The following is a 23,266-nucleotide window of genomic DNA, read 5'->3' as shown; positions in this document are numbered from 1 at the left end:
CAGGCGAATCTTTGGAGATAGAAAGTAAATTACTGGTTTCCTAAGGCTGGAGAACAGAGGGCTGGCGAGTTACTACTAATGGGTATGGGCTTTGTTTTTGGGGTGATGAAAATCTAAAATTAGAGTGTGGTGATGGTTGTACAATTCTGTGAGTATACTAAACACCACGAATTGTACACTTGAAATGGGTGAATGTCACGGTATGTGAGTTATATTTCAATAAAGCTCTTTTAACAAAAAGGTAAGAAGTGAAGATAACTTTCATAGATCTACTGTCACATACTATAACTTGCAAAGAGGTACTGAGAAATCTTAATTAAAGGATATTAAACACAATGTATGGCAGAAACAGATACCATGATTTGGGGCATGTAGTAATTTTCTACTACATTAAATTTAATTTAATAACAATTAAAATTTACCAGTTGCTTACTATGTCCTGCCAAGCACTGTGCTATAAATTAGAAACATTTCAAAGTACTTTGTCAGAATGGATCAAGAGTAATCTCATTTCTCAGAATTTGTCATAAGGAAATAAGATAGCTTTGGTTAGAAAAAAGAGGAAACTAAGGTCAGAAATATGTTCATTCCAGCATTATTTATAATAGCAAAAACTTAGAAGCTATTTAAGTGTCCAACGATAGCAAAGTGTTTCATTTACCTATGGTATATGAAATGGCGAATTTCATATACTCATTATTTAATCAACAAAAATTATAATTAGGAAGACTATGTAGCTCCTTACATAAATAAGGGGTTACAAAATTGTTTATGTACTACAATATTAATAGCAAACATTTATTGAGCATTTTGGGCACTTCACTAAACACTTTATATGGATTAATTCATTTAATCCTCACGATAACCCTTTGAGGTAAAGGTTATTGAGCACAGAACACTTAAGTAACTTCTCCAGGGTACCATGCTAGTAGGTGGCAAAGTCAGCATTTGAATCTTGGCCATCTGACTCCTCAGACCATGTCTTAGCCATGAGGCCGCACCACTTTTCCATCATAGCATCATACTCCATGGATACGGACAAGGACTAGAAAAGATATTCAAATATGGAAATATTTGATTTGATGTCAACATTAGGAGTAAATTCTTCCACTTTAATTTTAAACTTTCTTAAGTTCATACACTTTATTGCCTTTATACAAATAAAAAGGAAGAAACAAAAATCTTATATTCCTGTTATTACTCCTATTTCCCAAACTCCTTGGGATAAAAGATATCATGTTTATCAGGAAAATGCAATGCAAATGCAATTTGCATATATATATATATATATATATATATATATAGGCAAGATATATCGTAATTATCTTAGCAAGAAAGTTATAGCATATCAATTTTACCTTGAATATATCTGCGCTGTTGGGGTTAAACAGCTGGTGTTTCCCAGATCCCAAAATAATAGGGCCTGAACATCTTGTTTCTCCATAGACATAAAGGGATACTGTTGCCGTGGTGCCAGCGTTTTCAAGATCCCCAGTGACAACAGTCACTTTCCAATCTCCTTCTGCATAGGAAAAAGGAAATCAATAAGAAATTGTGGAGGAAAACCACATTAATATTAGGAAATGAGGAATTCTAGTTAATCTACTTAGTTATAAAATGAATAATTTGTGAAATTAAGAAGTATTAAAATAATTGCTTATCATAGACTCTTTTTGGAAGCTAGCATTTGGAAAAGTTTTGGAAATATTATAGCATTTTAATTAGAAAGCAAATAAGCAACGGGCTTTTCAGGACAGGAGATATTTAGGGCAAAAACACTCAGTTGGAGGCATTTAGTACTAGGTGTGTGGCTGGAAGATTTCGAGTACATTTAGGCATAAAACTGTCAAAACTTTTGGTGGAAATGGATTGACAGATAAACTGATAACCTGACGTTGGCATTATCTATACTAGGGGACGCCCTGTTAAGCTGGGGCTGCTAACACAGTTTGGTGATCCTAGCAGAATCATGGTGAAGATACAGAAGAACTAAAAACAAAGAAAAAAGAGCTAAATATTTTTTCAGGAAAATTGCTGGAGTCTCCTAAGGGTTGGAAAGAAACAACAAGGAGTAAAATATTGTATGTAGGGCCTAGCAAAAAGAGTTGTGTTTGGCAGAGAGAAGATGAAGAAAAGATACATTTGAAATAGAGAAAGACACGATGTCCTGTAAGCAGAATGGATCATTGAGCTTCTTGCCACAGTGATGCCGGGAGCACAGGAAAAGTCGAGACAGGCAGAGCATGACAGAAAACATCTTTTAAAAAGACGTACAAGTTGTTCTATGATTGGGTTAGTTGGAAAGACAAATTGAGATAGACTTAATTATTTTGTGCACTTTGGAAAGCTACACCGTCAACCCCGCTGCAGTAAAACCCTCTCACACTGAACCCACACCACGCAGTCAAGCGCAGCAGAGGATCAAGTCCTGCCTGCTAGAACTCTATGTAGGGCATGCATCTCCATTCATCACAGGCTATCTCCGGATTGTAGGGGCAATTTAAAGATGTCTTTATTGTCATTTTCAAAGTCTCCATAAACACACACTGCCTTGTGAGTAATTTTTACATTTTCAAAATGAGATTAAGATCTACCACCATTCTGGACATCTGGGTTCTCAGTAACTCCTCCACTAAGACATTATTTTTCTTTTTAGTATGTAATGCTGCTCCTCCCCCCAATATATCCATAAAGATCATCTGACTATCTCTAAACGGCTTAAAAACTTGCATCAAGTAAACTTTGCATAATCTTACATTTGATAATAAAGATGGAACTTAAGCCTCGGTACCAAAATGCCAAAGGAGGGGCAGCACCCAAAGGGGTGCACTCTAGGTCTATCCTGTAGCAACTCTGCTTTGAGGAATTTCAGTTCATGTGGGAAAATAGGAAACATGCAAATTTCAAACAATAATCCCATTGAGAACCCTATCACGATATTAATCCTTACAGAAAGACTTCCATCTGTGCTTTGATGCACAATTCAAGAAGTTAAAGAATCTCTTTCCTTTTTTTAGATCTTCTTTCCTGTCTCATCCTTATCTCCTTCCCTTGTATCTGGGCCTGCCCTGGGATTTTCGTATCATGCTGTCATGGGGAGATGACAGGAATGAGTTTGCACATCAGCTTGGATATCTTGTTTACTGAAATAGAGACAAATAGCAATGAGCCATTGATTTTTATAATATAATACTCCTGTGTTCTTCCCTTTTGGAATCAGCATGTCACTATGAAACGAGCTTTAAAGGTGGAGTAACTAATGAAATGTTCTCTGTGGTGATTTTTGTTGATTTTTGAGTTATCTTGGGCATAATTCTCTTTTCTACCACTGGAAAAAAAGTAAGTATTTTCCGATATTTTCTATAATATACTTTAAAAATACGATCATTTAACTTCTCTAAGAATGTCTGTATCTAAAATACAAAATAGGAAGATTTGTTGAAAATAACAAAGAGGAACATTCTGAGTCTATATTTAAATTAAAATTTCACTGTCCTGAGAAAGTTTATTTTTATCAGAGCTAATAATATGTTTATAGTTTTTGTATTGCTTATTACATCTGTCACAACTACAAGTTTTTTCTATAATATTCTATTGTGAAACTTTCTTCACCCCCAAAAATCAAAAGACTATGAGTTCAGATATTCTGTTTATACAAGTTTCTGTTTTTTTTCTTTCTTTATAGTTGCTGTCTTTTCAACTCCCATGAATCATACCAAAAAATACTGTCATCTGTTAACCCCTTTACAAAATCACTTCTATTAACTCAAAGCTCCCAAAGGAAGAAAGAGAATTCCATATAATTAAAGTCTAAATATTTATCTTATATTTATCAGTGTGTTGAAAAATTTAAAAAAAGATTTTGGACTATGCAATGATCTGTTGCTGATGACCTCCCTTAGACTGTCCCATTTTATTCTCTTTTTATTGGCTCTCAAGCTTAAATTTAGGACGATTACTACAGCAGTGGCCTCCGTTTGAAGAAATTCTGCTATAGAAAAAAGAAAATTTTTCTTGGAGACTACATCCTACGAGGCTTATTTTTCTTTTGTGTTAGAAATGTTTTAAAAGTAGTCTAGATGTACTCTATGATCTCTAAATAGCCCAGAATAAATTTGGATTTCTTGTCGATAATGAAGGAAGGTTTAACAGGAACTTCTGCTTTAACAATGGAAAGTATATGCTCTGTTGCCATTCTTATGTAGCTACGTGCAATTAGTACAGATACAATTGAACTGGAAAATCCTGAACTTCAGGATATAACGCTATGCTAACAATTGGAATTCAATTAATATTTGTTGAGCAGCTGATTTACAGATATTAAGTGTCCATATTATGTACAAACGTTATGATAGACATTCAAGAGGCTAAGGGACCATGTGAGTCAAATTATTAAATCAGACTCAACAGAGTTTATAGACATTACCTAATACCAAGTTTACTAATGATTCACCAGCAAGCCACAGGCCAAGTGTCCTTCCTTCGGAGAGATCACAGACCAGGGGTTGGCAAATTATAGCCCACTGTCCAAATCCAGCCTGCTGCCTGTTTTTGTAATTAAAGTTTCACTGGGACACAGCCAGGCTCATTTGTTTATGAATGGTCCATGGGTGCTCTTGTGCTACAACAGCAGAGTTGAGTAGCTGCAACAGAGACCATATGCCCTACAAATCCTAAGATGCATATTATCTGGCCTTTTATCACAGAAGTTTGCTGACTCCTGCCCTAGATGACCAATATAACTCAAAAATGTCCTCTCCAGCCTTTATTAGAACAGGTGCTGCTTCAGATTTAACATGAGAGATTTAACAATGCATGCAGAACTATTAAACTCCACTGATTTCCCAGCTTATCTAACAATCTCCAGTTATGCCCCCACCAATCCATAAATACCAGGTTTATTTACAGTAGGCAACCAAGACGAACCAGGCATATCTTTCTATGTCAGATTGTGTTATTTGAAGAAGGTCTCACTGATGTCTCCCAATCCACTTGCTCTTTTGCAGTGTGACTATTTTACTGCTGTGTTAAGAGATGGAGTGTATTTCCTCTCCCTTTGAATCTGGGCTGCCCTTGGCCAACACAATGCAGCCAAAGTGACATTCTGGGAGTTCAGAGTCTAAGTCGGCCTGGGTTTGTTAAAGCACTCTCTCAGGACTCTCCATCTCAGACCCCAGGAGTTGAGCTGTGAAAACCCAAGGCACATGGAGACACCCCAAATAGGCAGGTAGCCCCAGCTGAGCTCCTGGTCTCATCAGCTGGCAGCATGCTGAGCCACCTTGAAGTTCAGCCAGTCACGTCTTCAGATGTCTGCACTGGCAGAACTATCTGATGAAAATCACACAAGAGCTTCCAAGCAAAAATCACCCAGCTGAGCCATGGCAACCCACAGAAAGGTGAAAGATAATAGTATTGTTTCGAGCCACTAAGTTTTGGGGTGATTTCTTATGCAACAACAGAAAACTGGAACAGCTGCTGAAAGCCTTTCACAGATAAGAGCTCTCTATTATCTTTTTACTTATAAATACCATTAGTGTTTTTACCAGGAGGTCTGATTATTAGCATATATGCAAGAGGATTTGACTGAGGCATCGCTTTTATTTCCCAGGTAAAGGGAAAAAATAGATCGCTGGCCTGCTGTTAACATTTTCCTTTCCAAAGTTTTCTTATTAATTGGAGGTTTATTCTGAGGAAGGCACGAGTAAGTTATTTTGGTGAACAAAGTCCCTGTAGATAGCAAAGTTCAATAGCCCTTTCTTAGATCTTAACATTTTATCTTTACCTTATTCTGTGTGTACTGTTCCAGGGGTTATATGCACTTGACTTTGTAGCTCAGAAAATTGACCCTGTGGTTGAATATAGAAACATTTGTGTCTAGACACATCTTCAGTTACTTGGCAACTACCCATTGAATACTCAGAGAAATGTAGGGAGGATGCATGTAAATTAAGCTCTTACAATGTAATTGTTCTTTCAGCATACTGAGGAAAAAACTCCTCAAAGCTGCCTGCCTTAAGTCATGACAAGGCACAGTAAAGACTATGGGACAAGGCTTCTTGGCCTGATGACCCACCAGACAGCAAGAACATTCCCAAGACACTTCCCTTAACAGAGCAGGGCACGGTAAGACACAGTGGGAGTCACAAAACCCAAGGCACATCTGCAGATTGCAACCTCCCCCTGCCCTGATTACAATCAGAGGTGGATTGAGACAGCCTAAGAAGACCAATACCACTATGCATGCAACATTTGTTCGACTCTTACTTGGTAGAGAGGTTGAGCGTTGTGGCAGGGAAAGATGGAGGAGAACTGCGGGCGACTCGGGAACAAAAGCCCTAAAGGTCACCAGATCCACCTCCTCTCCCAAAGCCCTGTGCGACTCCCCCAGACTCTAGGTAGTGAATCTAAGAATTCCTTCCACCCACATTCCCTTTGCTTGAGAGAGGTCAGAATAAATAAAACTTTCTTCATCTTTACATCCATGGTTATATTTTAACATTACTTATAGATTGACATGCCTGTCAAATGCCTAATTCAACTCTGTTCATAATACTGATACCCACAGCCCACAGCACCCCCACAAGCAGCCTCTGGCCCCTCTGAAACTCCCTCTCACACAGCCACTTTCCCTTGCACCTTTTATCTACACTAAAGGACTCCTTCCCACTTCCAGGACTTTGCCTGAAATCCCTCTGTCAGAATGTGTCTCCTCTACCTCTCTTCTTGTCTTCCCATCTGGTAAACATCTATGTCTCTAGGCCCAACTTAAAGGCCGCCTCCTCTAAGAAGCATTTCCTGACACCTCTTTTAGTAACTAGAATGAACCCTTCTCTCCACACTTCAACCATTAGATATGTAAATAAGTGCCATTTCTCTGTGCCCTCCGACCCGTATCTACCCACCCAGATCACAAGCACCTTGAAGGGTAAGTTTTGATTTTAAATGACTCTGTATCCCTGGTGCCCAGTACAACACTTGGCAAATAGTAGCTTCTGAAAAAAGAGTGAGTGAATGTTTCGTAAAACAGTTTGGGATGTGTTAAGAAGTATTTTGAAAAGTAAAGACGGCATGTGTGAGGAAGGATATTCAAGGTATTATTAGAATGGTTCAGCACAATATATAACTATTTCTCAATCAACAAAGAACAAGTCCTGATGATGATGTGTCATTAGTGTCATTTTTCTACAAAGGAAAAGGACACTGTTATTTGCCTCATCATTGGTCTTATTATTAGCACAAAGATAACAGAAACAATGTTGACCTTGTATCATTCAAAATTTGAAGGGCATGTAAATATATTTCAATGAGATGTGGCAAAGATACTGTAAATAAGACAAATTATTACTTTATTCTAATTTTTGATAATTTTATCTCTAAACAATTCTACGTGTATAAACTCATAAGTCCTTCAAAATACAACCTCATAAGAGGATCATGAGAATTTTTTGAATTTTTTAAGTACTTTACAAATATTTTTATTCTTCCAAGAGACAAATATCCTTAATCCTATTATCATGTAAAGCAATAGCGAAATTATGTGCTGACTACCACAGGAGTTAAGATAAATTTGATACAGATTTAGAAACAGTTATGCTTTCTAGAATAAAATGGTCTCAAACAATGCCCAATTTTCTCCACTTTAAGTCCAGAAAACAACCATAAAACACTATAAAAAATGAATCTATTATATATTTTATATTGACATTGGTTTAGGTTAAATCTTTTATTTCTATGATTCTGCTTATTATTTATTATTGTGTGACATGGTAAAGGACACCCAATTTATAGGGCTGAATGCAAAAGAACTAGCAACAGAGACAGTTGATGGTGGTAGGGTGTGTTGCCTACTCCCCAAATGCTTGTACAGTGGGACTGCGGCTGGATGCTCAAGACCAGCGATACATTTTATCACAAGGCAAAATAAAGTTTAAAGATGAACATTTATGGGGTATATGAGACATACCAAGCTCTGTTCAAGTGTTTTATAGATATTATTTTATCTAATCCTCACAGCAACCCTGATAGCTTCTATTATGGTCTCCATTTTATAAAAAAGAACAGAGGCACAGAGAAGTACGAGTGATTTCCCCAAGCCATGCAGTGAGAAAGAGGTGCAGTCAAGATTTGGAATCTGCATTATCAAGCGGGATGCTCAGTAGCCTCCCTGCATGTGGGAGCCTGTTTTATATCAATATCAAGGTAGGACAGCTATTCTTTAGTGGCAGTTTACCACGACTCCTCTCCCTGACTGTTTGGTATAATCAACTCCACTTCAAATCTTGATCCTTGGCAGGGAGGATAGCACAGCAGCTAAATGTCAGGTTCCCATCAGGTACTCCAGGTTCCCTGTGACCATCCTCGACCTGGATTCCAGCTTCTCATCAATGGTATTTCCTTCTTGTCCTTATCCCAAGTTCCCCTCAAGTTTATTCTTCATACTTGCTGCTAAACTTCCCCCATGCCTCATGCCCTTTGTCTCTATTGATTGCCCACCTTACCTTGGCTAACATAGAAACCTTAACTTGCCTCTCTTTGAGTATTTGCTAACAATTCTCAAGTACTTCATGCTCCAACCTCCAGGCAATCTATAAGGTCCAAACCTACCTTCAGAATCCCACATCATTGTGTCCCAGTCATCAGGATAGCAACTCGCAATCCTCAATATATTTAGTCTTGACCTATGTATGCAGTTCTATATGAACTACGCCCCACCAATTCTTCTGCTGTAGTTACATATCGTTGTGTAACAAACCACCCTAAAACTTAATGGCTTAAAACAACAAAAATTATTTCTTTTGCCAATGAATCTGAAATTTGGGCCAGACTTGGCAGAGAAGGATCATCTCTGCTCCAAGCAGTGTCAACTGGGGCAGCCCAACTGTAGAGGGGATCTGCTTCCAAGATGGCTCTCTCACATGACTGGCAAGTTGTTGCTGGCTGCTGGCTGGAAGCTCAGCCAGGGCTCAGGGCAACAGCCTTTGTGCCTCTCCATGCAGACCTTTCCATGTGGTCTGGGCTTCCTCATAGCCTGGTAGCTGGATTCCAAGGAAAAATATTCCCAGGGAGAGAGAGAGACAGAGAGAGAAAGAGAAAGAGAGAGAGAGAGAAAGAGAAAGAGAGAGAGAGAGAAAGAGCGTTATGTATGAGAGAGCGTATGTTTACATAGCATAACTTCTGCTGCACACTATTAGTTGAGGCAGTCTTAAAGGTCTGCCCAGGTTGATTTTGCCTCTGATGGGGGATTGGCAAGGTTCTGGAAAAGCACATTGGATAGGAAATGTTGCAGTTACAGACATTTTTAACAAATACAGTCTGTCACATCTGCCTTTCCAGACTTGCCTATCCCAAAACTTCTTAGCCCCCTTTTCCAACAGAACCACTATTCTCTAGTGGTTCTCAACTGGGGGTGATTTTGCCCCCAGGAGACATTTAGGTGATGCCTGGAGACATTTTTTGTGGTTCCAACTGGTGGGTGAGTGTTATTGGCATCTAGTGGGTAGAGGCCAGGGATGCTGTTAAACATCCCATGATATATTTGACAGTCCCTCACAACAAAGAATTATCCAGCCCAAAATGTCAACAGTCTCAAAGTTGAGAAACCTTGCCTCAGACTCAGTAAGAACCACTGATTAATTCTATTTCGCCCCAAACCATACTATGCTTTCTGTGAATTATCTCTAAATTCAAATTGGTTGAGAGTAGGCTCTTTGTGGTAATGTTTCTGCACAGCTGTTGGATATTCTGAAGATGCTGAGATCATAGTATTACTGTTTTAGTGTTTTATCCATTTCATTCAATTACTATGTTGAATTATGGGCATTTTGTCTCAGTCAGGAAAAGGTGTGAACCAGTGTTCTGGAATCAATGTAACATGAATGACTATCCAAACAGTGACTAGTGAACGTCGGGAGAAAATGGGGCAAAAGACAAGCAGGGGGCATGGGGAGCACTGCATCGTCTCCCTGGTTGCTCACTTAACTCCTCCTGGCAGACACATGCTGAAGGTTTTGGGCACCAAACACTAAGTCACAGCAAACATCTGGCCTCTGCTAAGAAATCCTCTGGGCTCACCTTCCTCCTTTTGGTTCCAAACTTGTTCACACGTTGACTTCTCTCTTCCCATTTAGCCCCACTGGAATTTGTTAATCCAGTTTCAGGCCACCTATGTTGGATCTGATGGGGTAATCCCAGAGACAGTTTCTCTGGCATCTCAGCTGCACACATTATGGGAAGTTATCTGAGACACTGACCCCTCAGGCCCACCCAGGTTCCCAGACACCCACAGTGTGTCTTCCTATCCAGGAAATGAGACTGACACAACAGGTAGAAGATTCCGACTTTGGAGCTCAGGCGGTCACCTAATTATTACCTACACAACTACCAAAAATTGTGCCATAACTGATCAGAGTGGGGGGCAATCCAAAACCATCTACATTTGATTCCAAATGCATGATGATGTTACAGGATAGTTTATGTTCTTAATTATGTTTAGCTGAGACTAATAATTAAATTTCAGTTTCTCTCCTAGAGCACACACTATTTGGGTAGTGAAGCCAACAAGCTTGTATGGAAAACAGAATCGAGAGGAGAGAGAAAATATTTTAATAATCTTTACTACAGATAATTCACCAAGTTGCTAGCAATTATGCTACAAAGAGTCGGCATTGCCTATAAATAAACGAATAAGTACTCCAAGAATTTTATAGTCCCTCAAATCAGAAACCCTTGAGAGCATGTAGGAAGCTTAGTCATTTAAAGTGAAGCAGCTTTATAATGGTTAAGAGCTGAATTCCAAGACCAGTTCTTTCATTTACTAACTGCTTGACTTAAGACAAGTTACCGATACTTCTGAGCCAGTTTCCTGGGATGATATTTTCAAAGCCCTCTCACTATAACACCACTAGTTTTTGGATAAATTGCAAATTAAAAAAAACACCCAAATTTTTCAGTACATTATTTCATTTCCAAGAAAGAAAAATCTCCCACTTCCAAATAATAATAACAACAATAATGATAATAATAATAATAAAGTGGCCATCATCAGAAACTGAGTGGTGAGTAGCTAGCAGTCAAGAAGGCCTGAGTTGTGCCTGTGGTAAATGTCAATGCCCCAGGCCAGGAGAATGAGAGGCTACGGCCCACGTAAGGGTAGGCACTGGACCTGAGACTTTTGAAATAAGCCAAAAGGGGCTACACTCTTAGTGAAAGGTTAGGTTCCAAATAACTGTCAGCAAATGAAGCTTAGCAGAAACCCACTTGTCTCCACAAAGGCTCTGGACAAAATAAGATTAATAAGGATAATAACAATGACAATAATAATCTCCCCGGACAGTTAAAAACATCCTTGCATTTGGGTCTTGAGTAAGGTTGAAAGCTAAAGATCTAAAAATATAGCCTAATAAGTTAAAAAAATAACACAGCAAAATAAATCCAAAGACATAGACGATATATACACACATATAAACACACATATTCTTAACGTCTTTAAAGAATGTTGACTTCCATTAAGCATTTGGAAGAAGTTCCTTTAAAGCACGAACAGTAAAGACTCTTGGAATTAAACCATTTAGATTCAAATTCTAAATTTGCTATTTCCCACCTGTGTGACTTTAGGCAAGTTAAAAAAACTTCTGTGTCCTTTAGTTTTATCACCTGTAAAATGGAATAATGATACCATCTACCTCATGGGTTATTGTGAGGATTAAACAAATCAATAAATCTAAAACACTCAGACTCTACATAGTAAATTCTATATGTGCCCACTATTAATATTGCCATTACTGCTTCTGTTTTACATTGTACCAGGGACCTAGACAGCATCTTTGTCCAAGAAAGGAATATCATTATTTGCATGTGATGGCTGCCTTCACAGATCATTCAAAGAGTATCTTGAGAAAATTCGTTAGAATTAGAATTAATTTGAATGTATTTATTATTATAGAATTTATTACTATAGAATTAATATAAATTTATTAGAATTAGTAAGAAGGTTTAGCATAGTGGCTAGCTATGAGAGCATTATACAAAAGGCACTGATCATGGTTAGGAAATTCAATCCAGCAATGTATATTAAAAATACCATCTTATGACCAAGTTCAATCTAACTCAGAAATGCAGTTTTACTATGACAAATGATTTTACCTATATAAATTATAAATATTTATACTTATAAGGTGTCAAAGTTTGGGAAACATGTTAGATTGTGGGAATGATGGGAATTCATTAAACTTGGCACAGAGTGAGTGATGGTACATAACCGTATTTATTGTTAACTACCTCAAAATGAAATTAACTTAACTCAGTTGATTCCTTCTTTTTCCTTTCTATTATTAAACTGAAATAGCATCTTGGTCTATTTTCTTCCTACTGTAGCTACATAGAAAGGCATGAATTACATAAAGATGCTTCATATACTTTCAAATTCTAAGACTCATGTTTGCTCGTCAACACTTTTAACCACAAAGTAACACTGCCTCATCAGAAAGAACCTCTCAAGGTTCTTTCCACACCATAAATTAGCTTATTCATATAACTATAAGACTACTAATGTATTTCTAGAATCATATCCCAAGAAATATTAAAGATAACCTTCTTCAGACTTTAAAAATAAAATACAAGAGGACCATTCACAGACAAATAATGATAGTTACTCATAAACTAAAGTTTGTGATTAATCCACATTTATACTATAAAAAATAGAGATATTTTAATGAGGTCATAAAATAAACTAAAACCACAGAAATAATTAATTATAAGAAAACATTTTATAATAGTTTATTTTAATCAAATTGCACTGATAAAGTGTCTCTAACAAACTCCTAGGTAAACACCTCTGCTATATAATGCAACTTTGTTATATTCTGTGTCAGTGACATTGATTACACAGCTAATGTTATTAACAAGAGTCTTTCAACATTTTCATCCTTAACTAGAATCTTCAGTTTAAAAGTATTAACCTATATTATTCATATATACCCCAGTAAGTTCTGGAATTAATGGCTAATTTTTCTACTTAGAATGTCATTTCAAGCTTTCTTACTTAAGGGCTTATTGTAAGACACAGATCTTTTGAGGTCCCTTAAAATTACTAAGAGATTCTAGATCATTAGTAAAATTACATCCATATTAATAGTCTGAGATGTGCACAGCCTTTCCCCTATAAATAACTAAAAACAAAAAGTAAAATATAAGCTGAAATACAATTTCTAATATAACTAATGCAAATGCTAGCTATCAGAGTGGGCATGATGTTTGCATTTCAGTGGCCATCCTAATCAATACAGGACTTTATGAATATAATAATGTTAGCATTAACTCTTGCCTAGTTTCAAATTACTGCATACAATACATTTTTGAAAACACAGTGTTTGTTAAATTGGTAGGCATATTAGTAATCTGTATTGATCCATCTAATTCAGATCAGCAGAATGTAAATATATTAACGACACAATTGCAGGTTGATTTGAAGAGGATCTAACAGAAAAAGCTAATCTCAAAAGACTGAGAAAACTGAGAAACCAATATACAAAGTTAGTTTTAAAAAAGTACAATTAATAGAAATTAATCATTTGACAAATAATTATTTCCCCATATTTAAGTTATTGAAGGGAAAAAGCATTTGGGGCTGAAGTTGCTTACGTTAGTTTCTTCATAAGTGAAACTATAATTTAATGCCTGTTCCTACATTCACATTAAATATTTTTCAATTAATAGTTTAAATTCAATAAGAACATACTAAAAATTGTACAAGGCAGGTAATCTTGAAATAGAAATAGATTATTTCAGATGATTAAAAGACAAAAAGTGGCAACGGCATTTACCATTTGCTTCCTCTTGTATTTTAGGTTGATGATTTACTTGCATTTCTGCAAAAATAAAAGTGAAGTGCAGTTAATAATAGATCTGTCTGATAACATTATAACCGGGAGAAAAAGAAGTATGTTTAACTCTTTAACAGTAGCAAATCCTTAGGCTGACTTTTAGTTTACAGTAGGTCATATAACATTGCCAAGACACATATTTACATATACTTTTATTTTCACTATGAGGAATAACTATAAATCTGATGTGAAGGGTAAACTATCAAAGAGGACGTTCTGGGGGCAACTGGGGATTGTTCCATGACGTCCAGTTGTGTCAAAATCATCTTGTCCTTTCTTCCACCAAAGGTTTCATTAATTCTCACCTTGACGAAAAAGTTCAATTTCTGAATGAATTATGCCCTGAGACATAAAGGGAAGCCATCTGATGAAAAGAAAGAAAAACAAAAGAAGAAAAAAATAGAAAATTAATTTTTGCTTTTCTCGATTTTTACAATAAGCTTGATTCTGCATTTATTTTGGACATTGAAAAGCAACTATAAAAATAGCTTTTAAGTCAAACACAATCCAATTTACTGTGTACTCATCATTGTGGTAAGAATGATATCATAACTGTGGAATAAACTATATAAATTGCTAAACCTGCTAACCATCTACCTCTCCAGGCTTCTCAGTCCTCAGTCACCAACACCTGTAAGTGTAACTGGGGCTCCTGCGGAGGACTCCCAGTACCAAGATGTAAGAAAGACCAGGGCAGGTCTAAGACTTTGAGCCTGATACCTGGGCTAGGCTAGAAAGCATGACTGCCCACTGGTTTGAGGGAAACTTGGCACAGAAAAACAAGTTCCACCATTTTAATACCTCCTCTGTGGGGGTCTCTCTTTTGCTTTCACATAGCTTCCTTTAATATCTTTTCCTCAGTGTCTCCAAAAAGAATCATATTACCTTAAAATTTGGTGAAAATACTACCACTTTGGAAAATGTGCTTAGGATGAGTAATAGCTCATCCTGGCCGCTTCCCTCGAAACCAGCAAAATGTCTGTGTTAGAAGCTCCCTGTTGCAGAAAAAGCCAAGGCTGAACTCAGAAAACCAACTTTACCACTTATTGGCTTTGTGATATTACCCTCCTGAAGCTTAGTTTCATTGACTAAATTACCTGCCTCAAAGAGCTGTTGTGAAGCTGAAATGAAGAGTCATGTAAAAATATTTTATGTATTATTAAGTAGTAAACAAATGTTACCATTCTACCACAAGACCACAGTTATTGTTTTCCCATATTCAAACATACTTCCATTCTTTCTTCCATCCATCCATCCATCCATTCAATAAGCATTTAGCAAGTGCCTCTGTGTGCCAGGCACTTTGTTAAGTGTTGGGGATACAAGAAGAACAATAGAGACAAGGAGTTAAGCTGAAGGAGCTTTCAGTGTGAAAGAATGAAATAGATGGGTAAAGGTATAAATGTATAAAAATGTATAAAATGTATAAAAATGTATAAAATGTATAAAAATGTATAAAATGTATAAAAAAGGTGTAAGTGTTGTAGGTGATGTAAGAAATACTTACAGATATTATGGGAGCAGAAAAAGAGACTGACCAACTCTGAATAGCAAGAATGTGGAAGTACAAAGGAATGAAGAACAAACAGATACTTGAGCTGAAGGTTGGAGAGTAAGCAGATGTTTGACAGGTAAACAAGAGGTCAGAAAGGGCACTGTAGGGAGAGAGAAGAGCAAAGATACAGAGATGAGATTCAGGGCGGCTGAAGCACAGGAGGCTGCTGGAAAACACACTGGGGAGTGGGCCGCATGAGGGGGTTACTGAAGATCTGAGAATGTCAAGGACTTCAGAGGCTGAGCTGTGGGACTTACCCCACCACACTGGTCTTGAAATTAGCGGTGATGCTAACATGTGAGGTATAAAGGTGAACTGTGAGCTCGCACTGTTCTGTCAGGACCACTCATTTCTCCATTTTTCAAAAGTTATGAGAGATCCCATTTCCTTCTGACTACTTCAGTTCACAGTGTTCTTTCTCTTCCTCCTCTGGAGTCTAATAACACATATAATTTATTTTACGCATTTATTTAGCCCCTAATTTGGGTTTATGTATCCCATCTTGGCAGCTAGATTGTTATCTCTGTGGCTTTCTTAATACGCCAGAACAAAGGAGGTCAGCTTTATGTTTAAGAACATAGTCTCTAGATTTGACATGGAGTCAGATTGCCTGGCTTCAATACCAGTTAGTGACCCATGTTCTTGATCTCTCTAAGCCTCCATTTCTTCATTTGTAAATTACACATAATAATAGTACCTATACAATAGGGATACCAAATTAAATACATATAAGTTTATCGTGCTATCTGACGTGATAAATGGTCAATAAATATCAGTTACTATTGTATTTTCTCATTGCCAAACATACCAATATAGTTGGTATTATAGCAAATAAACTTGGGGTGATTGCCATCCCCCTACCTTTTCAAATGTGACATAAAGAGGTAGGCCTTGGACAGTGATGTTTGTATCAGAGGATCTGTCTCTCATCCTAGCTGATGGGAGCAGAGATGGACACCTGACCCAGGCTTAGTCAATCAGATGTTCTCTCTTAATATTTTGACCTAAGAGATACACAAACTGTGATCAGATGGCACTGCACATGGAAGCTTCACAGTACCTGCTTTGCTGAGGCCAGCTGGTAGTCTGGAACCCAAAGCTACCTGCAAGCCAAAGATATGAGAGAGAAGAGACTCCAGAAGAAGCTGGTCTACAGACAGAAGAAAGATCTTCAATGAAGAGACACCTTGAAAATCCAAAGAGAATAACTGGCTCTCTGATGACTTTCTAGTTTACAATGTGTAGCTTTATTGCTTAAAGCTGGGTTCCATGAGAGTCACCTTTGAAAATGCCATTTCTAAAATTAGCTTTAGTGAATCTCTCATTCTTGCAACCAAACCAGGGTTTATTGACCGACAGATTGAAATTTTAAAAAATCATACTCTAGTCTTGTCTTTTGTTTAGTCCATTTATGGAAAGTTTTTGTTTTGTCCATTTATGGAAAGTCTGTTCTATGATTTCTCTTTTTTCAGAAGATACTGGACTAAAGCAATGCCATGGCCCTGAAAGCCCCAGAGACTTTTGAGTAGTGGGTCTCTATTAAAAATAATTTCCTCTAGATTTCTCTAGGTTCAGATTTCTTAAAAAACTTGAAATCATTAAGACTATTAACTCTTAATTCCCTTCAGTGGCCATCATTTCTATGGAATTTTTAAAAAATTGTTTTATATTGCCATCAGATCCTTGCTCATGAACCATTTCTAATGAATAGAACCACATAGATTTTAGTTGCTAGATGAGTTATTTGCAGCATACCCATATTTTCTTCTGCATATATGCCTCTATCTACCGGCCTAGGCATGTGTCCACATGCATCCTTTAATTTCTATTCCAGAATGTGCTCTAAAAGAAACTGAGAGAACTAGGCAAGGCTAGTCATTGAGGATTGTGAACCAGGTTTTTGCATTAGCACACAAAAATTCCCCCAAAGCCAGTGAACAGATGGGAGTATTGGAGCAGTATGGCTTGAGAGGATGATGATATTAAAGGAATGGAATAAAAAGCAAGCAGGAGGAACTTGCTTGCCCAAGAACACCATACATATTATGCAGCCACCAGCAAAATCATGCTTAAATACTCCCAGATCACCAGGGAGTTCCCTTTCACTGGGCTAACTAGGAAACAAAAACACAGAAACAGACAAACAAAAATTTCTCTAGTCTTTTAAGATTAAAGTAGATAACCATGGAATGTGTTTGAATGATCTTGCCCTCAAATACGTGGGCTGTTTTTGGTGGGAAAGGGACACAAAAAGGTGACACAGATTTTTGTCTGAGATACATTTTAGATATGGCAACCACTCATTCACATTGAAAACAGCACAAGAAATACTGAACACTTGTAAGAAGGTTCTATGTCTCCACCCCCATCCCGAAAAATGAGCAAGACTCATCCCTGCGCCTCATTCTGTCAGTTTCCCACCATCACTACTTGTCACTTTCGTACCAAGGAATGGTTCAAACTGACAAAGAAGAGCACAGAAATCTGTAGCAGCACAAATACATGCTCAGAATAGCAAGAAATGATTAATAGTGGCCTCTTTTGGGGAAAAAAAATCAGTAAAGTTAAATGATTGCTCACTGTCTCATGATAATTTTTATTATTCTCTTCTCCCTATAAAAATAGTATTTTACATTTCTGTACTCTATCAAAATTTCAACATCCTTTCTTATCTATGTTATTCATCATTTTCCCCTATTTCCCAGAAAGGAAAAATAAAACCATTTGTACATAGGCTGAATTATTTTGAAAATAAACAAATACATAAAGAATTTTTTAATGACACATCTAAGGATGTTATAGAGGGAACTCATGTGAAGATTAGGTGACCTCTAAGGTTTCTTCCAACTTGGGATTCCATTATGTTTTTTATTAGTTCCTCCCTCTCTCCCTCCCTTCCTTTTTTCCAATACTGGCCAAGTCCTTACATGGTACAAGAAGCCACGCTGGATGATAAAAACAAATGTATGAGACCCTACCCTGAAGAAGTTTATCATTTAGTACATGAGACAAACATGTTCACAAACAATACAGTGAATGACATTTCAATAAGCAGAGGAAAGAATAAAATGTGACATCTGAGGTAAGAGAATATTAATGTTCCTGGAAAATGTCTAGAGAAGGGAGCAAAACATACTTTATAGGGTAGAATTGGAAGAGAAGCCTAGAAAGGTTGATGATGAGGCAAGAGGGGTAAATTCATTTTAAATTTGGCACCACAAATTAACACCTTCACACATGGCTGGCCTAGGTGTAAAAGTTCCCTTGTCAACTGTAGTTATGCAAAAGAAGGACGCTGTTAAAACTGGGATGCCCTTGGTTCTTTTCCTGACCCTTTCCACAAATGATATATTCAGTCCTGCTCTGTATATGACTTAGTTTATGACTTATTCACAAATTCACCAATTTAGCACACACTTCCTGAGCACCTACTGTGTTCTGCTGTAGGTCTGTCCTGTGCACACCAAAGGTCTTTGATTACACCCTTCTAAAGGCATGGACCTTCATGTGTGATTTTCTTGGAATAACCATCAGGGCTGGCACAAAACAGTTAAGCCAGGAAAATGCTTTGTGAATAATAATGATAGAATGGTGGAGAGGTGATTATCAGCCTTGCTTCTGTTTAAGAATCTCTTGCATCAAGATGTAGCCGTGCTGCTGCTTGCTACAGAGAGGGAGCCATAGAAAACGCACCCCTCTCTGCCAGAGGGTGAAGGCAGAGAAGTCTGCATTGTGGTTGATCAACCAGTAACTTTTGTTTTTCAAGAGTGATATATCCTGAGATAAATAAACCATGTTTTGCTTAAAAATCTATACCAGTGAGACATTTAACTTTTTTTTTTTAAACTCCTGTGCTAATTCTAAGAATCAATCTTTGGTATTATATTAATACTTAAAAATGCATATTAAATGATAATTTGGTTTATATATGTCTTAGTGAGATTAAGATATATTTAAACCTTTTAGATTCCATGTTCTAATTCTAAATCTCTCATTTAATGTGATTTCCCTTAAGGCTTATGGTGTCTTAATTAATACATGCCCTTCAGTTCAATTGAATACACACGTAATTTTACCCTTATTCTAGTTCAGAAAACATGGTAGGGGCTGAAAGTAAAAATATCAGACATCAGCCTGATCTTGAGGAAAGTCTTCTGAGAGTTGGGAAGGTAGGACAGACATAAACACATACATATAACTGAATACAGTAAGTGCTGAGTTAACTTTATGCGCTTTGGTAAAGGTATACAGAAGCGACAGTTGGCCCAGCCTAAGGCTTCAGGAAAGACTCCCTGGTGGAGGTGACACACCTTTTGTTAATTCACCAGTGAATATACCAGTGAGAGCCCACCAGACTCCAGGCACCAGGGGAGGATCAGGAGTTAGGTGAACTCAGATTGGACAGCACCAGCTGAGAACAGCACTGCAGACTGACCAAGAGCACAGAAGAGCTGTGTCTGCCAGACTGCTGGCTTGGCCGCAGCCCCAAGGCCGGCTTCAGCTGCAATGGTTTCCACAGGGTGTGAGTCCAAGGGTGTGGGAAGGCCTTCTTTTTTTTTTTTTTTCTTAAAGATTTTATTTATTTATTTTTCCCCCAAAGCCCCAGTAGATAGTTGTCTGTCATAGCTGCACATCCTTCTAGTTGCTGTATGTGGGATGCGGCCTCAGCATGGCCAGAGGAGCGGTGCGTCGGTGCGCACCCGGGATCCGAACCCGGGCCGCCGGCAGCGGAGTGCGCGCACTTAACCACTAAGCCACGGGGCCGGCCCTGGGAAGGCCTTCTTACCCTCCTCTGCTCCAATGCTTGCCTCACCTGCCTGCAGGGCTCACAATTATGTTAATGGAGCAAAAGGCCCTCCTTTCAACAATTAGTAAGAAGGTGTTGAGCATTATGAAATGGTGAGTGTGGGCCTGGAGAGGAGGTGGCACCTACAAAAAGTATCCAGGATTTACTAATAGTCTATTCTAACCATAGTGGAGACCTTTTTTAAGTCTTCTTTTCTTCCATTTTTACACAAAGGAAATGATCTCAACCTTTCTCACAAAAAGGAAAAAAAAAAGTAAAGCATCCTGAATAGAAATGAGGCTGGCACACCTTAAAAGTGTTAGCTGCAATATCAGCTCTGAGGAACACTGTGCAGCATCTTGTCCTTACTCCTTAGGGTGTTACGCCTCAGGGTCACGCCACCTATCTGACCATGATTTGGTTGTGAGAGGACAATGCTGGTCATGCTGCTCTGCCCTGTCAAGTCAAGTTAGACAGTTTTTTAAAATATCATTTATTTGTATTTAACTTTTAAATTCCTGCATCTATAAATCTCCTTCTATTTAGAATTGCCCTAGGTAGGCCTTTATTTCAAATAACCTACTCCTGCAAGCTCATATCAATGTCATTTCCTAAACCAGTCAGGAGTAATGGAAGGTGATACTGAGAGGCTCTGGGCTCTCCCTGTCTTCAGGCTGAAGAACTTTGCTATTAACTCTCTGTGAATCTAGACCCTGCTAGGTCAAGTGGGTTAACAAACACATTCATAAAAGACATTGTTTCTATTAAAGGGTAGGTACCAACTTCTTTTTAATGATTTCATTATTAAAGGTCTACACACACACTCACACACACACACACACACATAATACTACAAACTGGTAACATACAGAAAAATCTAGAGATCTCTAATTTAATGCTAATAAACCTTGCAGTGAATAGTGCATTGTAGGATCCACTCAAATAGTGTACTGGATTAAACAGTATACCCCCAAAATTCATGTCCACTCAGAACCTCAGAACATGACTTTATTTGGAAACAGCCTCTTTGGAGATGTAATTAATTAAGATGAGGTCATATAGAAGCAGGGTGAGCCCTAGTCTAATGACTAGTGCCCTTATAAAGAGGAGAAGTGGCACAGAGACACAAACATAGAAAGAAAAGAGCCATGTGACAACAAAGGCCGAGACTGGAATGATGCAGCTGCTTACCAAAGAACACCAAGGGCTGTGGGAAACCACGAAGGCCCAGAGCACTAGAAGAGGCAAGAAGAGACGGTTCCCCAGAGCTTCAGAGGGAGCATGACCCTGCTGATACCTGCATTTCAGACTTCTGGCCTCCAGAGCTAGGGGAGAATAAATTTCTGTTGTTTTAACCCACTAAGTTTGTGTTAATTCATTTTGGCACTCATAGGAAACCAATACAAATAGTAAATAAGAATATTTACTTCATTTCATAGTCAGTTGAATGTTTGCCTGATTCACATAGAAAATTTTGCTTGCTCCAAACCTTAAATAGCCAAACCTTATGTGTAAATGGTAGAAATTCAGTGCTGTATACTCTATCTATATTAAATGTACAAAAGGCGGAAAAATAAAATCTTCAGGTATAGAAATAAAATAAAACCATAAGGATGTGGGTGTTCAATTGAAGAGGGGAAACAAGAAAAAAGAAAAAGAGATGCGAATCCTCACAGGAAGCATCTGTGATGCACAAAAGCATTCTCTTCCGTAGCTGTGCTCTGCATTTCAGCTAAGCATTTTTCTCCCTTAACTTATAAAAGGAACGAACACTTAGTGGTCTTTCCCTCTGCCCTAATTCAGCTGTGCTGTAAATTCCTGACCCATCAGGAAGCCTCAAGGAGCATGACTGAGATTTTCTTTCTTTTTCCCCTCTGTGATGTATGCACTTGAGCATTTCTGCTGCTTGTACCCCAGAACTCACTACCATGAGTGCACCCAGCACGCCACCTTGGCTAGCTGCCCCACCGGGTCTGAGAGGAGACTAGACAGTCCAGAAAGAGGTCTGTCCAGCTCCTGCGTGCAGCCACAGGTCTCCTCTCCCACCAGAGAACCCTTCTCCAGTCGCCTCTGCCTTAGAGTAAGTTGTCCTTGACCTTTCACGTGCAGCGAAGGCTCTGATAGCACAGAAGCAAATACAAGTGGCTTCAGAGCAGTCTTTTTCTGTTGTGGAAAGGAATCTGCTGTGCCTGAGTTCTACTCCTGGTGCCACTACTCTTCTACTTCTTTAAGAATTAAGGAAGTAGGATCTGCCTCATCTCCCTATATCCACAGACAGGAAGGAATGATTTTTGCAGCTTACTTTCTTCATTAGGGTACTGTGTGAATGAGCATTGGCTACCATTTCTTCAGGACCTACTACCATGTGCAGAACATCAAATATTAGCATTTGTTATGTCAGGATGGTGTACATCTGTTATATTACTTTTGGTTGCTTAACGTATTTTGTGATTAAAATTTTTTTAGTTACGTTCCATTGAAACTAAATTATGCTATCACTTCTGTCTCTTCCTTCCAGACAAGGCCATGTTGGCATAGTGCAGACATGAACTACGGTAATGCAGGAGGTGATCGGTGGAGGCAGTGGGGGCAATGGCGGTGGGGGCAGCACCGATGGCATGGTATGTATGTGTAGGCATGAACTGTGTGACGAATAAATCTAAATTATCCACAGGAAATTTCACATTTAAAAGAAATCAACTGAATTAACGTGACAAAGTATATCAGAACCTAAGAGCCTAAGAAGAAAACCCTGGATGAATCACTCCCTAGCTTCTGATGTGCAGAATAAAATACAGCTACCCCTTAGTCCCTAAGATGTCTGTGTGCTGTGGGTGGAAGCAGGCTGGGAAGTGACGCCTAGTTTTCTTCGGCACTACTTGCTGATTACTTCAGCAGAATTTGAATGGGAACTTAAAGGATGGACAGGACTATGACAAGGAGAGTAGAGTATAGGGCATTCCTATGTGAAGAATAGCACACTCCAAGGGACAGAAGCAAAATGGAACATAACTTGTTCAGGTCATGATAGGTGGTCTAATTTCA

The 23,266-nt window shown here is 38.2% G+C and overlaps 1 protein-coding gene across 1 annotated transcript in view; it reads right to left on the bottom strand.

Moving 5' to 3' along the window:
* RP1 (RP1 axonemal microtubule associated) overlaps positions 1-23,266 on the bottom strand; it is a 280,580-nt gene that overhangs the window by 77,607 nt on the left and 179,707 nt on the right. Inside the window, exons 23-25 of the mRNA XM_058528715.1 lie at positions 14,186-14,244; positions 13,821-13,865; positions 1,359-1,522 (exon numbers count right to left, since the gene is read on the bottom strand). Of these exons, the coding sequence (XP_058384698.1) occupies positions 1,359-1,522; positions 13,821-13,865; positions 14,186-14,244 (268 nt within the window). The remainder of the gene's footprint in view (positions 1-1,358; positions 1,523-13,820; positions 13,866-14,185; positions 14,245-23,266) is intronic.

This window comes from Diceros bicornis, chromosome 33 (genome assembly GCF_020826845.1).
Source record: "Diceros bicornis minor isolate mBicDic1 chromosome 33, mDicBic1.mat.cur, whole genome shotgun sequence".
NCBI lineage: Eukaryota > Metazoa > Chordata > Mammalia > Perissodactyla > Rhinocerotidae > Diceros > Diceros bicornis.
This window is presented reverse-complemented; position numbering and strand designations above follow the sequence as displayed.